This window comes from Talpa occidentalis, unplaced genomic scaffold, assembly GCF_014898055.3.
Source record: "Talpa occidentalis isolate TD23 unplaced genomic scaffold, MPIMG_talOcc4v2.1 talOcc4.4, whole genome shotgun sequence".
In the NCBI taxonomy this organism is placed as follows: domain Eukaryota; kingdom Metazoa; phylum Chordata; class Mammalia; order Eulipotyphla; family Talpidae; genus Talpa; species Talpa occidentalis.
In genome coordinates, this window is record NW_023604295.1 from 55,246,527 (window position 1) to 55,263,235 (window position 16,709).

General features: G+C 32.6%; 1 protein-coding gene across 11 annotated transcripts in view; it reads right to left on the reverse strand.

Annotated features, from left to right (window-relative positions):
* DZIP3 (DAZ interacting zinc finger protein 3) overlaps window positions 1–16,709 on the reverse strand; it is a 110,513-nt gene that overhangs the window by 69,098 nt on the left and 24,706 nt on the right. For all 11 annotated transcript variants that reach the window (XR_008553877.1, XM_054700616.1, XM_054700614.1 and 8 more), the window contains 8 exons: window positions 16,051–16,131; window positions 14,923–15,047; window positions 13,689–13,803; window positions 12,210–12,329; window positions 10,228–10,329; window positions 8,809–8,901; window positions 8,133–8,185; window positions 1,262–1,338 (listed from right to left, as the gene is read on the reverse strand). Coding sequence is in view for 10 of the 11 variants with exons in the window: in XM_054700616.1 (XP_054556591.1) it covers window positions 1,262–1,338; window positions 8,133–8,185; window positions 8,809–8,901; window positions 10,228–10,329; window positions 12,210–12,329; window positions 13,689–13,803; window positions 14,923–15,047; window positions 16,051–16,131 (766 nt within the window). In the remaining variant the exon portion in view is untranslated. The remainder of the gene's footprint in view (window positions 1–1,261; window positions 1,339–8,132; window positions 8,186–8,808; window positions 8,902–10,227; window positions 10,330–12,209; window positions 12,330–13,688; window positions 13,804–14,922; window positions 15,048–16,050; window positions 16,132–16,709) is intronic.

The following is a 16,709-nucleotide window of genomic DNA, read 5'->3' on the forward strand; positions in this document are numbered from 1 at the left end:
AGTGGGCAATTATATTTTATCTTAATTAGCACTGTCTCACAGATACTATCATATTTTCTGTAGTGAAAATATTTTACCTTTGAACTATCTATTAGCCACTGGACAATGGAAATGCTTTTTGTCTGATAAAAGAATTAAATCTGAAGTTTTATCTAATTTTAGTTAATTTAAACTAAATAGTTACATATGGCTAGCTACCTTATTAGACAATGCACAATTATATCAAGAAACATAAAGTGATATATTCCTTTCAATGTCAAATAGAGTTCATGGACCAGCAGCATCAGCATCCATATGGGAGTCTGGTAGAAATGCAGACTCTCAGGCCCCATTCTAGAGCTATTGAATTGGCACTTATATTTTAACAAAGTCATCAGATGATTCCAATAAATACTAAATTTTGAAACACAATAATCTCATGAACATCATGTTCTTATCATCTCAAAAAATATAAATTAATGATGAAGAAGGTATTTCATCAAGGAAATGGAATAAGGCATGAGTTTGATATTTAGTATTTTTCTGCGTTGGCTGCACTTTTAAAGGAAGAAAGTATATAAGGTTAATTAGAAAGTAGTAAAAAATATGGTATATGATGTCATATTTTTGTGTAAATATCAAAAATAAAAATTCAACATTATTCTTCATGATTCTGTTTGAAGAGATTTTTAAATGAATATTTTTGTTTGACGAACTTGACATACACCGTTTAGGCAAGTAAGGCCATAAGGTAAATGACCCAGAGGGTTTTCTCTGAGTTGCCAATAAAGAGCTGGCTGGGATGAGGTACATTATTTTCCCTCCTAGCAAGAAATACTGCCACCAAACTATTCTTCCATGGACAGAGGATCCCTTAAGGTCTCCAAGTGCTGAGAGCTGGCATTTTCTAACACACTAAATAGCTGGCTCCTAAACTTATATTACTTGGCCTTAAGCCTATAATGTCCATTTCTTCCAATTTACTCCATCAATAGGGAATGATACAAAGGAGGAGGATTGATGAGGAACAACCTCATTCTATAGTCACAGTTACATACTGAACCTAGAAGGCCTTTCTATAGGATGTGATGGTATGTGAGACCCACACACCTGCTGAACTTTCCGTCCATAAATTCTAGGCTACAGCAAGTGATGCTTGCTAGTGTAAGGCCAGTGAATTACAAACACATGTAAACACCTGGTTATTAAAGGCATGACACTTGACAGAGCAACTCAAAAATTTTAACAAACTTTTCAATAGGAGATATATGAAAATAAATACCTTTTCCACTAAATTTTAAACTGATCTTCGGTCTTATATCGGTATCAGTTATTTTCAGAGACATCAACTTTTTATAACTGCAAGTGGAAAAAAAATTGTTACAGTCAATGCCAAAGTCAGTCAAGATTTCAGGTACCAACATGGCTAATTGAGCATTTTCTTCTCCTTTTGTTCCAATTCCTGGAAAGAATTTAAAAACGAAGAAAATAAAAGAACAAACAAAAACTACCAATACTGACAAGCCCATAAAGTCATTTTGATTAGAGTTAGAAAGGCAAGTAAAATTGCTAAACTTCACACAAAAAATATTCATGATTAGTTTATTTACAAGAAGGCTGTGTGGTTAAAAAAAATAAATACAAAAACAGCAAAACTGGACCTCTTCCCAGGCTATCCTCTACCATAGACTCTCTTTACTAATAAATATTCCAAGAAAATTTAACTCATTTAGTGATTAGTAATTTTAAAAAAGAAAGAAAAAATTGATATCTATTAATGCAAATTGTTAGGGGGAAATGGAGGGAAAAGTGACAATGTTTATTAAATAGACTAAATACCAGGTAAGCGTTGCTATGAAACATGAAGAGACTTGTGGCTCAACTTTGAAATGAGAACTCTTTCAGGAAATAAAATAAATGGACAATACTAGAATGTAAGCTTAATAAACATAGATGCTGGTAGTTGTCATCAACTCCAGCAGCACCGTAACAGTGATAAACATTCACTGCATTGGAAATATATTAAATTCTAATAATATTAAATATTGACAAAGATACTGAGTAAAAGGAATTCTCCTAAAGTACTGGTAGGAGTGTAAGTGTTAATACCACTGTGGGCAACAATTTAGTTGAAGAGATGCATAGATGGCCCGACAAGTTTATATTTTCTGGAAAATTTTCTGCACAAATATAACTGTACAGAAATGTTCATTGTAGTACTGTTGTTAAAGCTTAATATTGGAAATAACACACATATCATTTATTAACAGTAGAATAATTAAAGTAGTATAGTCCTGCAATAAAATTAGAGCAACTAAATGAAAAACTGTAACAACAGTAAGAATGAATAAGAAGCAATGAATAGTTAAAAAGCATAAAAAATAAATGTTTAAATGTATATGAAGTTTAAAACAGAAAAAACTGAATTATGCTTACGTTTATCAGCCTCCAAATAATACATAATTATCCTATCTACTTTGAGCAAAAATATTGTTAAGTTATTTTAGCAAAGAATCACCTCTGATGGTTCTTCTTTGTAATTTTCCACCCACTGATACCCACCCCACTGCTTAATTATAAATTCCCATCACTCCCCTATAGCAAAACCCCATTGTATCAGTCCCTATACCTATCATGATATTTCTGAATAAAGTCTGCCTTATCATTTTAAAAACTGTTATGAACAAATTCTTTAATACCACCAGTATGGTGGAGTGATATCAAGATAGGCCATTCTAGACTTCAGTCCCTCCCACAAGACCAACTAGCAATGATCCATACACAGGAGAACTTTATGAAATCCCAGAATCTGAGGGTAAGGCTTAAGTACCGAGAAGTACATGGCAAAAGATATATTAACTATGAGAGGTGATAGATGCGTTAATCTTATTGTGCTAATAGTTTCATAATATTTACATTTATCAAATCACCATACTGTATACCTTATACTTACAGTGTTATAGTCACTTACAGTGTTATATGTTAGCTATAGCCAATAAAAAAAAAACCCAGCAGCAATATAAAAAAAAGTCACATTCTACATAATAATATAACATTCTACATAATAATACAACATTCTACATAATGTTTTGATCAATAACATATACATGACCTAGGCCTATACACACACACACACATATTTATATATATACATGTGTGTATATGTATAGCATAGGTATGTAGAAAGCCATACCATCTAGGCTTATGTAAGTCACTCTATGACATTCACATGATGAAATCCCCTAAAGACACATTTATCAGAATATATCCCAGTTGTTAAGGAACATAGGTCTGTAAATAGATCATGAATAGATCATGATCAGCTGGTATTTACCCCAGGGAAGCAAGGCTAAATCAGCACTTGAAAATAAATTAATATAATTCAACACAGTAAGATTAAAGAATACCAAATGATTATCTCAATGCATGCACAGAAAAGCATCAGTTCAATATCTATGATAAAAATTTTCAGAAAAATAAAATGTCCTCAACCTGAAAATGATCATCTATAAAAAGTCTATAGCTAATATAGCATATTAAATGATTTAAAAACAGAAGATTTGAAGATCTGAGAAAGGAAAGATGTCTAGTCTCATCACTTGATCTTCAACACTGTAATCAGAGGACCTAGCCATTGCAGTAAATAAAGAAAAATAAACAAAAAGCATATAGATAGGAACAAATCAGATAACATGATCAATTGTAGAAAATTTCAAAGAATCTACAAAATTATATTAACGCTATTAAATATCAGGTCACAGGATACAAATACAATATGCATAAATCCATTTCTATATAACACAAATAACTAGATTGCAGAAAACTACAAAACGATTCTTAGATCAAAAAGTACTAGCTAAGGGTCTCCCCTGGTGGCACAGAGGTTGAGAGCTGGGCTGCGAAGCTGCCCACAGCCTCTGCAGCACTGGTTCAATCCCCGGCCGCAGGGTGAGGGTCCCACACGGCGCGCAGACCTCTCCTGCCACCCACTGCTCCCCTCTGCAGTGTATCTCATCACTCAGCCTGTACTGCTCCCCACTCTGGCTCTGGTGATCTCTCTCACCCTCCCTCGCTTCTGCTTCTGACAGTACCCAGTGCTTGTATAAATAAATAAATAAATAAATCTTTAAAAGAAAAAAAAAAAAGGAGAGAAAATTAAAAAAAAAAAGTACTAGCTAAGTAAAATTTTATATTATGTTAATTCATGGAAAGCCTCAATACTGCTAAGCTGTAAATCATTCTCAAATTAATCAAATTAAATGTAATCCAAATCAAAATACTAGCAAGAAGTTTGGAGGAATTTGTATTTCTAAGACTTATGGGATAGCAAAGGATTTAGACTAGAAAATACTATTTTGAAAAATAAAGTTGGAGAACACACACCATGTAATTTCAAAAGATAATCAAAAGTTTTAGAAATTAAGATTGCATGATATTGGTAAACAAACATATGTAAATGAACAGAACAGAGAAATGACTTCAGATATAGACTACATATATGAATGTAGCACCAATTAGTTTTCAACAAAGGTGCCCAACTAATTTAATAGGGACAGGATGGTCTTTTCGATAAATAGTGCTAGAACATCTAGGGATCCATATAGGATGGAGTGAATGTTGATCCTTATGTAAAAATACGGGAGAAAATCTTGTGATTTGGGGTTGGACAAAATTTTCTTAAATGGGACACAACGCATGAAGCATAAAATAAATAATTGAAAATTTTGATTTCATAGACATTGATTTCTACAGTTTGAAAGATACCTTTTAGAGAATAAAAAACAGTAGGCTAAATTATTTTAATACATATTAGATAAAGCATTTGTATCCAGAATATATGAAGAAACCTAATAGCTCAAAATAAGACAATCCAATGAAAAAAATGGGCCAAAATTCTGAACAGATAAATCACCAAAGAAGATACACAGGTGGCAAATGAATACATGAAAATACGTTCACTCATTACCATTATGCAAATACAAATTCAATCACAATAAAATACTGTACACCTGAAATTTCTTAAATTGATAATACCAAGTACTACAGAGAATGCAGAAAAACTAGAATTCTCCAATACTGCTGGTGAGAATAACAAAATGTACAGTTACTTTGAAAGCAGTTTAACAGTTTCTTCTAACATTAAACACATACTATATGATTCTGAAATCCTGCTCCTAGGAATTTACCCAAAGCAAATGTCTACAGAAAGAGTAACATGTGAACATTTACAGCAGCTTTATTTGGAAGAGCCAAAATCCAGTAAGAATTTAAAAGTCAACAGTTGAGTGAATAAATTGTAGTAGATCTATACAATGAAAGATTATTCAGCAACAAACAAAAGTAAACTACTGATATATGCAACAGCACGGATGACTCTCAAAAGAATTATACTACGCAAAAAAACACAATCTTTCCTACTATCGAACAATCAGAATAAAGCAATATTACAGGTTACAACAGGGTTTGAAAGTTGACGGAAGAGAATGACTACAAAAGATATTTGGTGCAAACAAATATACAAAGAAATTTCCAAATGTTTTTTTTTTATTTTTATTTTTTTTAGCTTCTTCTTCTTCTTCTTTTTTTTACAGATTTATTTATTTATTTATTAATACAAGCATGGATACAGTCAGAAGCGCGGGAGGGTGAGAGAATTCACCAGAGCCAGAGCAGAGAGCAGAATAGGCAGAAGGACCGAAGTACACTGCTGAGGGGAGCAGCGGGCAGCAGGAGAGGTCTGCGCGCCATGTGGGACCCTTGCCAGTGGCCGGGGATAGAACCTGTGCTGCAGAGGCTGGCGGCAGCTTCACAACCCAGAGCTCAACCGCTGCGCCACCAGGGAGGCCCCCAAATGTGTTTTTTTAAAGAGCGAATTTTACTGTATGTGAACTATACCTTGGAAAAAATTGACCTACAAAAAACTTCAGTGTTTGAAATGCATTTATAATAAGTATATTTATAAAGAATAGCTAGGAAATGATTACCATTAAAGTTAGTTAGGATGACAGTTATATAGGGAGAAAGAGTTGGGAAAAGCGGCATGCCGAGTATTTCTCAAGTGCTCACAAAATTCTATTTGCTGCTTTGAATGGAACTCACAAGAGTGCTTTACAATTTGTTAATCTCTGTATTTATATTTTGTGTACATTTTTCTATGTACATTTTAATAAAAACAAAGAATTTCAAGATTTAAAAAGGTTTTTATTCATAAAACCCCATAAACTAACTTTTCCACTTTCCGTGGTAAGAACTATTAATAGTTATCAAATTCTCCCACAGAAAACAACTATAAAGCCTGGGTAAATTAAAAAAAAATCCTGAAAGTGTTGGCAACTGGACAGAAATAGACCATTTTGCTGGGGATGTGCTCAGAGGAGAGGGGAACAAACACAACCACATGAAATACATTAGTAAAATCACCAATCTTAGAGCTTTTAGCTAAGAGCTAAGTGTCATGTGATGGGAAGAAAGTCTTCTTGGCTAAAGAAACCAGAAAATTGAAGCCATGGAATTATGGCTGCTAAGGTAAGAGGAATCCCAGAAGAGAAACTGTCAAGAGATTTCCAAATTCTTTCTAGCTACATCTCTGATTGGCTATGAAACACAGACTCAATGCGGTGAAGATAAAAGAAAACTGAGTTAATAATGGAACCACCATCCAAGAAAGAGTTCAGAGTTCATATACAAGTGAACGTCCTATCAATAAAAAAAGTAATACTACTCATGGCAAAATAATGGAATTTTGACTCTCTACATCGGTTGTGTATTTATTGGGTACCAGCTATGTGCCAAGTACTTTGCTATGTACTGGAAATATATACTAGTAAGCAAGATAAAGTCCATTAACATTTTAGTCAAATGGAGAAAACAGTTGAGAAAATATAACAAAAGTCAGTAAATGATTTGATAGGGAAAGTGGAGGGAATACATGATGTAAGTCTTTCCAGAAGTTTTAACTAGGCAAAGGCATAGAGCATTCCAGGCAAGGCCTGGAGGTAAAATTGACGGCACACTCAAGAAACTAAAAGAATCTCAATCTAACAGGTGTGTGTGTATACGTATACATATATACATATATGTGTATATATGTATATATACACATACACACACGTGAATGACAAGAGAATGACACTTGTTATAGTGAGTTTCTTGTTACAGTGAGTTTAACAGGAACTTACTTGTTATAGTGAGTTTAACAGGAACAAGGTGACTGAAGAGCCAAGCTAAGGAGTGTGAACTTAATTATAAACAATGAGAAGAATCTAGAAGATATTCAAGCAAAGAAGTAATATATTCCAATTTTCATTTTGAAAAGTGCTTTAGACAGCATTATAAATAAAAGATGGAAGGTAAGACTAAAAACAAAGACAAATTTAGAAGCTGTTTCAGAATTCCAAGCTGTTTCAGAAATAATATAACTTCATTAAGTTTACTGGAAGTATGGGGGCAAATGTTAGTAAGCATTTCTAAATATATTTAGGAAGTTGAATTAATCAAGTTTAAAAAGAGGTACTGACAAGAGTTGGGAAGAAAGTTTGAAAGTCCAGTTGTAGATATGCTGAAAAGATTTGGATTTCCTATGGGAAAACTGATGCCTTAGCTATCAATACAATGTATTTAGTAGACTGAAAAATGCTAGACATTTATATTTTAAATGGAAAAAAGGAGAGTCAATGGGCTATGGAAACATTTTATATTGAAACTTCTATACCTCTATGAAGTCCCAACTTATACTATACATTGCTCTGCAATACAGTTTTCTGTGTTTATTTCTTATATGTAGGAACTATGGTGATAACTGTCAGACAAGGATAGACGCCTGTGTGAGTTTTGAAATCTAGTAGAAAGATTTTATATCACAATGACCTAATTTAAATAACTGTAAAACAAGTTTCTTTTTCAGGAGAGGATGATTTTCATACTTAAAGGCAAAAAATATAAACATAATTTTTCCTTGCCTGCTTTAAAATTCAAATATACACAAAGTGGGGAAAGAGGAGAGGACAAATGTCAATTAAGTGCAATTTTTCACACAATTAGTACTACTTTTTAAATTTACTGGCGCTCCAGCAACAACAGAAACACAAAAAAGAAGCAACTGAAAAATATATACATGCTCAGAAAAAAAGTAGAATACTTTATTTGAAACTTACCTGGCTCCTAAATTTTCAATGGTTATATATTCATCCTTTCTCACAACTTCAAACTGCAAGTGATAGAAAAAAAGAGCCCTAAAGTAGTTCAATTTTGGAAATTCTTTATTGTTACTTTTAGCCTTAACATTTGAAAAAAAGACATTAAATGCCAAATATAAAACACAAAAACAGTATGTTTAAAGAAATATTATTCTAATATAGTTATAATTCTCATATATTTACTTATAAATTGAAAATTCAGTAAGATTTCACTAGTTAAAAAAATGGATGCCATTTGAGCACATTTATGTGCAAATACTGCATGTGATTTTTATATAGATATTATTACAGATAAGATACTTATAGACTAAATGAATTTCAGAACATCTTAAAATCACTTAGGTGGCACAGAATTATATTATTTTAAATTCATGACAGACTTTGCTCATTGGTATAGGCATGGCTTGCTTTGTTTCTTTATGCAGATATATGTGTCTCTCAATTAAAAAAAAAACTTACCCTTAAGAACTACTTAAATACAACTTTGGAGAAATCAAAGCAATAGAAAGTTCAGAGAGCTTGGTCACCACCAGAGAGAATATGACTAGAATACTATTTTTATGATTCCCAAATCTATTTGAAATCAAAGCTATTGTTCTAGTGAAGGAAAGGAAGAAAGGTAAAAGACACTCACCAAAATTTTAACAATTCCAGGTACATCACATTGTAGCATCCTTACCATGTCACCTGTACATCCTTCCTTCAAACATTTTTTTCCACTGAAACTCTGTAATTATCAACAGAAAAACCAATAAATTATCAATAAAAATACAAAAATATAAAAACAAAAAAATCAGTGGTGTGAAAATCTGATTATATTTAGAGTTAGAAACAGATGTTGCTAAATGGTAAAATATATATAAATAAAGGTTTGAGACTCAGCTGTTCAAAGATAGTCCAATTGATCAATGGATTTCCTGTTCAAAATGCTGATCACGCTTTTCTCTCTCACCAGGTCTACTTCAAAATCTTCATGTAACTATATTATAACCTATAATGTATTTGCTGCCACAAGGGAAAGAAATTTCAAGTAAAATGTCATAAAGTATGAGCAAAAATGGAATACTGAATTTCTATCAAATACATGAATTCCAGGGAAAAGGAATTCTGACCTTGCCATTTCCTTGCCTTGCTAAGTTACTTAGCTTTCCTTTACTTTTCTTTCTAAAGCTGAACAATATTGATTATTATAACAATTAAAGAAAGTGAAAAGTATTTATACACTGCTTTAAAAAGTGAATGCTTTATACAATGGCTTTTACAGTACACAAAGCAAGTTTCTTTTAATCTGTCCATTCTCACAACAACCTTGTGAGAAGTATATACTACTATCCTCACTTTAGGGTTAAGAAAAAAATGAATCTTACAGTGGTTAAACTACCAGTTCAAAATAATTAGACTTAAACCCAGATCCCCCAACTCCATATACAATACTCTGCTGCTCCACAATTGCTTTATAAAATTTTTCTGTCTTTGTACAACGTAAATACTCTAGAAAGAAACATAGACCCAATGTGTGGTCATTAGTTCACTAAAGTAATTAATATAGAATTGGACTTTAGATTTCTACTTCAATTTTAGTGGCAAAGAAATCAACTTAGTAACATGAATTCAGGTAACTATAAATAATTACAAATAAAATTTTTTAAAACTACAAAATGTATCATTATTCTCTATCCTTAAAATAGAAGCTAGACTTAAAATTGTATAGTTTTCCTTTCTGTTTTTTAAGGAATTCTTTTCTTTGATTTCATGTCCACTATGTGAATATATGCAACAATATTCATATTTTTAAACTTCTAAAGAGAAGTGAACAAATTAACAGTAATCACTAAGAAAAAGCAACTACCTGAGTATCCCCTATAAATAACTTTTTAATAAATGGCAATGATGAACAAAGAAGAGTGATGAGAAAAGTATCAGGAAAAAAAGGGAAAAAAAACTGGAGGGAGAAAAGGAGGAGGAAGGATGTAAATAAGAAGAAATGAAAGGGAAAGAGGAAATGGTAGAAAAATACTGTAGTTAAGTTTTAAAGGTAAAACAGATATACTACCTGATCATTTTCACCTGGATATTTTAAATTCTTAAACTTTTTCCAACAAATTTTATGGAAATAAACACAGCAGCTTTTACTGCACATTAACTGAAAAAATCCCTGGAATGAAAAAATAAAGTAAGCTGTTGATATGAAAATTGTGATAATAAAACACCACCTTAAGTCACTTTAAAAATTATCCTATTACTAGATGAGTTTCACATGGCATTCAGAATTTATCAACAGATGACTGGTAATCTAAGAAAATTACAAGTCATTTCTGTATCACAAAAGACAAAAGAAATGAGGACAAAAAAGGGCAATTAATTTCAACAAGTCAATGTTGTATTTTCCCTATGTTGTATACAATAGAATATCAAAAATATAGTGAGTGACCTCTGTGGGAAAACATACTATATACCTATCTTTACTCCCTTTTACATTTCTCTTTTCCTCTAGCCCCAATTCCATATAAGTCTCTGAATTTCCTCTGTTAGTAATCACCAGACTTTAGATTCGCTGTCTGAGTGACTGATGGCTCCTCAGCTACTGCATTATCACAGGGTACACACTTCTTGTTCTCAGTGTGTCCTCCCTAGAAACTACAGTCCTGCTTCCTTCAAATAGATAGACTACATAAATAACAAAAAGGGCCTCCCCTGGTGGCGCAGCGGTTGAGCGCTGTGTTGTGAGGCTGCCCGCAGCCTTTGCAGCACCAGTTTGATCCCTGGCCACTGGCGAGGGTCTCACCAAAAAAAAAAAAAAAAAAAAGACAAAAAAATTCTAAATTTTGTGGCAAAATCGTATTCATTTTGTGGCCACATGCTGTCCATTGGGACTGGAACCCTGAAGCCTCCTTGGGAAACCGAAGAACTCCATCACTGTGTCACCTAAACCAAGACTCACTTGGCCCCCTGAGCGAACAATGTTTACTCCTCCCACCTCAGGTGTAGTCCCCACAGAATTTCTTTTACCAGTGCACCCGTGCACCATCACTACAGTCCCCTGTGCTCCTCCCTCCCTCTGATCCCTCTCCTTCTTCCTCTCCTGCAGGATGTCTCTGATTTATAATTGTCTGTTTTTGCTTTGTTGTGTTTTGTACTGTTATTATTTTTTTACCCTGATGTCTTATTTGGTGCTCCTATATTCCGCCTATAAGTGAAACATTTCCATATTTTTCTTTTCCCTTCTGACTTTTTTCACTAAGCATAATTCCTTCTAGTTTCAGACATGTTGCTGCGAATGACATGAATTTTTCTTTTTTGATTGCTGAATAGTATTCCATTATGTATATATACCACATCTTCTTGATCCAGTCATCTACATTATACTTGTCTTATCATAATGACTGAACTTGTTTTTTTCCTCCTCCTCCCACTAGCCCATTTGCTGTACACATCGTGACTTGAAATTGAGATTTCCACTACCATATGGAGGTTGTATCAGATTTGCATGGATAGTCACATCTCATACTATCATGTGATTTCCCATAGTTTTGTTCTGATAGATTCAGACAGAACTACAATTGGAAGTATTCTGATTGTTGAATTTTTTCCAATCAAAGCTAGTTACAATTTTTCATCCCACGGGCCATAGAAGAGATAATGATTAATTATTCAATAATATAATTTTTGCAGTGATAACCTTTCTCCTTAGTAAAATACTAGTATTTTCAGCCATAATATTTCTAACTATAAAGAATATTTTAGATAATTTTCACTGTATGATTGCAAAGGTATTAATTATAATTTCAGGGACAGGTGAATATTACAAAAACCTTAGCAAAATTAATAAACACTTTTATTGACTCACAGGATATAATAATACCTGTCCACTATAAATCTAAATTCTCACAGATATTCAAACAATTTCTCAATTGCGTTATCACTGTAATTAAACTAAATACTCCTTTAAAGCAATATTTTGATGAATGATGCTGTAATAATTTAACTTTGTAATTACATTTTAAGAAATACTCAGTTAATTGATAATCATAGTACCTTATAATTGGTGTTCTTTAAAATGTCAGCTTCACAAGATCGCTCACAATCTAGATAACTGCAAATGGTCTGCTTCATTATATTATTTTCAGTTGTCTTAATAAAATTATTAAGAAGAGCCTAAATTTTAGAAATAAAAAGCTCATTAATTAACAATATTAAGACTTTAACATTTCCAACATTTTATCTTAAATAATATGTCCATTACATATCCCCTTTTGGAAGCATACATGCTTTGTTTCAAATAATATAGAATATATTTCCCTCATTCAAAGCAAACAATATATAGGAAGGGTCCAAAATAGAAATACTGAAGATAAACATAGAGAAAGGAAAAAAAGGCTAAGTTTGAAGGTATATTTCTCTTCACCATTATAACATTCTAACCCACGTATAACATGTTGCATGTTTCCATCAAGAATTGCTTGCTCAAGCTTGAACAGTATGGGGACTGTGATAATTAAAGGGATTATAGAGTTGGTTGGCTTTTGCTCACTGTCTATATATATATATATATATATATGTGTGTGTGTGTGTATATATATATATATATATATAGAGAGAGAGAGAGAGAGAGAGAGAGAAAGAGAGAGAGAGATGGGGAGGAGAAATAATCAAGAAAGAATCACTGGAATTCCAGGAAAGTCATTCTAGAACTGGCTGATCCCTGGTATATCATGGTGGCAGTGGGACTATTGTAGTGGTTCAATATGCCATTCACTGTCATAATGGGCAGATAGGGTATAGAAACATGCTTCCAGTATTCAGAGTTACAACCTGGAATAAAACTGTCTATTTGAAATGCTTATTAGGGCCTCCCTGGAAGCACGGGGGTTAAAGTCTCAGCACTGTCAAACTGTCATCAGCCACTGAGGCATGAGCTCAATCCCTGTCAGGGAGCTAACCAACATGGCACAGCAGACCTCTCATCTCTCCCGCTGCTCCTCTCAGCAGTGTATTTCAGTAGATCGTCTGTTCTGCTCTCCACTCTATCTCTGGTGAATCCTCTCACCCTTCATACCTCTGGTCTACACCCCCGTTCTTCTATGCATAAATAAATATATCTTTAAAAAAATAGTTGTTTATACATTTGTGTCTTTAAAAGCATGAATCAATGAAAATACAATGATTTCTCCATTTGAAAAAATATGGTTAAATTTTATCTTTGGGAATTTTTATATTTTCAAGTTTTCCAAAATAAGCATTTAGAAATTTTTAAATTGAAGTACACAAATAATAGTTACTATATTAGAAAAAAGAAATTAACTTATATTTAACTGTAGTCATATGAAGTACTGGACTAGTATAACACACTAGGTAATGGAATCAAGATTTTTTCTTATATAAAAAGTTAATTTCCAATAAAAGAATGTTCATGCTATATAGAAAACATGATATATCAACAGTTATCATAAACTACTTCCTCAAAGATATTTCTGATTTTCACCAGTGAAATACTATTCTTAAATAGTTTCTTACTTTAAATGTTGTAGGAAAATCTTCGTCTTCTATAGGATCTATGTCAAACCAATGATCATTTGTATCTCCTATTTCTTGCAAGCTTTTATGAAATTCTAGCAGTCCTCCATTATATCTGTAAAGCATTTATAAACAGTTAGTTTGAATAGTACTCTGTTAACTAGTTTACCAATACGACAACAAGTAACCTATTTTCCCTGGAAAGTAGGTTGGTGGTAACCACTGCTGGAATGCTCTAGAAATACAAATACTAGGACTCTTACCTGTGGAAGACTGGGATAAAATACAAATGGAAAGAGAGGCACTAGGTTACTGAGTGGCTCAAGTTTGAACAGTATGGGGCCTGTGTTAATTAAAGGGATTATAGAGTTGGTTGGCTTTTGCTTACTGGCTTAAAGAAACAGAACGATAGGCACATGTCAGTAACTATTGACTCAGGGAAAACTGCAAAACAGAGGCCTCCAATACTTGGACTATTAGAATGTTTTATAAACTGATTTACATCTTAAACACCTGTTCCAAGTGGTGATCAAATTAATAACTACAGGGCCTCCCCTGGTGGCACAGCGGTTGAGCGCTGGGCTGCGAAGCTGCCCGAAGCCTCTGCAGCGCCGGTTTGATCCCCAGCCACTGGAGAGGGTCCCACATGGAGCAACAGACCTCTCCTGTGCCCACTGCTTCCCTCAGCAGTGTATTTCGTCAGTCTGCCTGTTCTGTTCCCCGCTTCTGACTGTACCCAGTGCTTGTATAAATAAATAAATAAGTCTTTAAAAAAAAACAAATTAATAACTACAAGCATCATTTATTTATTAAAAATAGCATTTTGTGTCACAGGCACTGTATTCTTTACCTGAAGCAACCTTCGACATGCACACTATTATTAGTTCCATTTTAAAAACAAGGAAAAAAGATAAGAATCAGAAGTATTAAGGGTCCTAGGGTCACAGTTTATGTACTTGGCAGAAAATGTATTTGAACTCAGGTCAGACTCCCGAGAAGATATTTCTAATTCTTAGTAGTTATGCTATACTGACTTTTATTGTCATGGCCTATGAAGTTATTTAATATTCTCAAGTACATTAAAGAAATTATCATCTCTAGGACTAGGTGAAGGAAAAAAAAAGAATCAACAGAGGACAAATATCATGATCCCAATTATACTGGACAAACTTTATCCCATTTTACAATGCTGAAAATTGACAAGTAAAATCTATCCATTAATTAAAATCCTTACCTCTTCTGAGCACATCGAAGCAAACCACGTCCAAAATAAACTAACGTCATAAAGTTTTCACAAATTTCATTTTCTTGGATCACCATCTTCATTACCAGAAATTTATTCTCAGCTTCTGTATAATCCTATAGTACAAAACTAGGTGGGTTAATGTAAAAGGCACTTTTTTCTTCAATGATAAACAATTATTTCACAGACTGAAGAAATTAGGACAGCATTAATACTGATCCAGTCATTTGGTAATTTATTCACATCCTTAATCCCACCATCTCTGTATGGGATTCATAGCTAAGTGCTTAAAATATTTATTTACCAAGGAACTTAGATCTTCTTTAGACAATATTTCGAAGTGAACACTAAAACACCCCCACTAAGTAAAATTACTTGAGATCACAAATATTATGTTATCTCATTTACATGGAATTAAAAATACATTAAAACTACAAGTTCATAGAAAAGAATTGGTAGCTGCTAGAGATGGAGGAGCAAAATGGGTGAGAGGATTATGAAACACAAACTTCCCATTATAAAATAAGTCATGGCAATGTGATGTACAGCATGGCAGTTATAATTAATAATACTGTACTGCACATCTGAAAATTACTAAGAGATCTTGAAAGTTCTCATTATAAGAAAAAAATTGTGTTTATGTATGATGATGATGTTAACTAGGCTTACTGGAATGATCATTTCACAATATATACAGGTACTGAATCATTATGTTGTAAATCTGAAACTACATAGATAAATATACATACATATATGTCAATTATATACTTCAATTTAAAAAAAACTTGTATTTTATAAGTGGGGTAAGACTAAAACTAGGTAGAAAAAAACATATTAAAAATTGGATAAAAATGTATTATATACATGAAGGAAGCTAAATTTCATTTTACATGAGTGAAAAGCATTTAAAAGATAGATAAAATAACTAAAATTGTAAGCAATATTTTTAGTGTCACAAAATAGTCCCTGGCATAATAACTCTATATTAGAAATACGTACCAGAAAAGTTATCAACAGTTTTGATTTCTGGACGATTTCATAAATCACTATTTTAATTTGTCAAAATGAAGTCAGTATATGTGCAAAGTTATTTGTAATGGGCAAGTAACATATACATACCTCCTTCTTTCCTCTTTCAGTGAGTGCTACTCCATACAGAAACAGCAATGTCAAATAGTACCCAACATTAATCTGATGTGCCTAAAAAGGTAAAATATATTTTAACTGGTTATTTAGACTAAGTCACTTTTCAGTACAAGCAGCTTACTATTCTAAGCCTATTCAATAGTTATTAAATAACAATAGATCTATTAATAAATAATAATTGTTCAAAATAGTAAAACTGGTCATTATATTATGAATTACCTAATTACGATTGAAAATGTATTTTAAATCCTTTAATTATTTGACAATTTGACCCAGAAGAGAACAATCTCAAAATAAAACACTATAATTTTATTAAAGAAAGTGAAACTAAATGTTATCAAAACTTGTTATATTAAACCTTTCAAAAAATTCTCATGTTCTAATTCTATATCATTTGTATCAAGAATACTCTACCATCCAGCTTATAAAGTACAATGATCTTTTAGTCGAAGTCTTTTATTGCTCACATGTGGGTTTTATTATAACATGTATATGAAGCTTATCACTTGTTCAATGAAAAATCAAAACACAAGGATATGTTGTTCATTTAAAAATGGTATATGGCAAATTATAGAGCTGAAGAACAGATTAGGGATTAGGAAGTGAGAAAGGAGAAGTAAGCACGTAAGTAT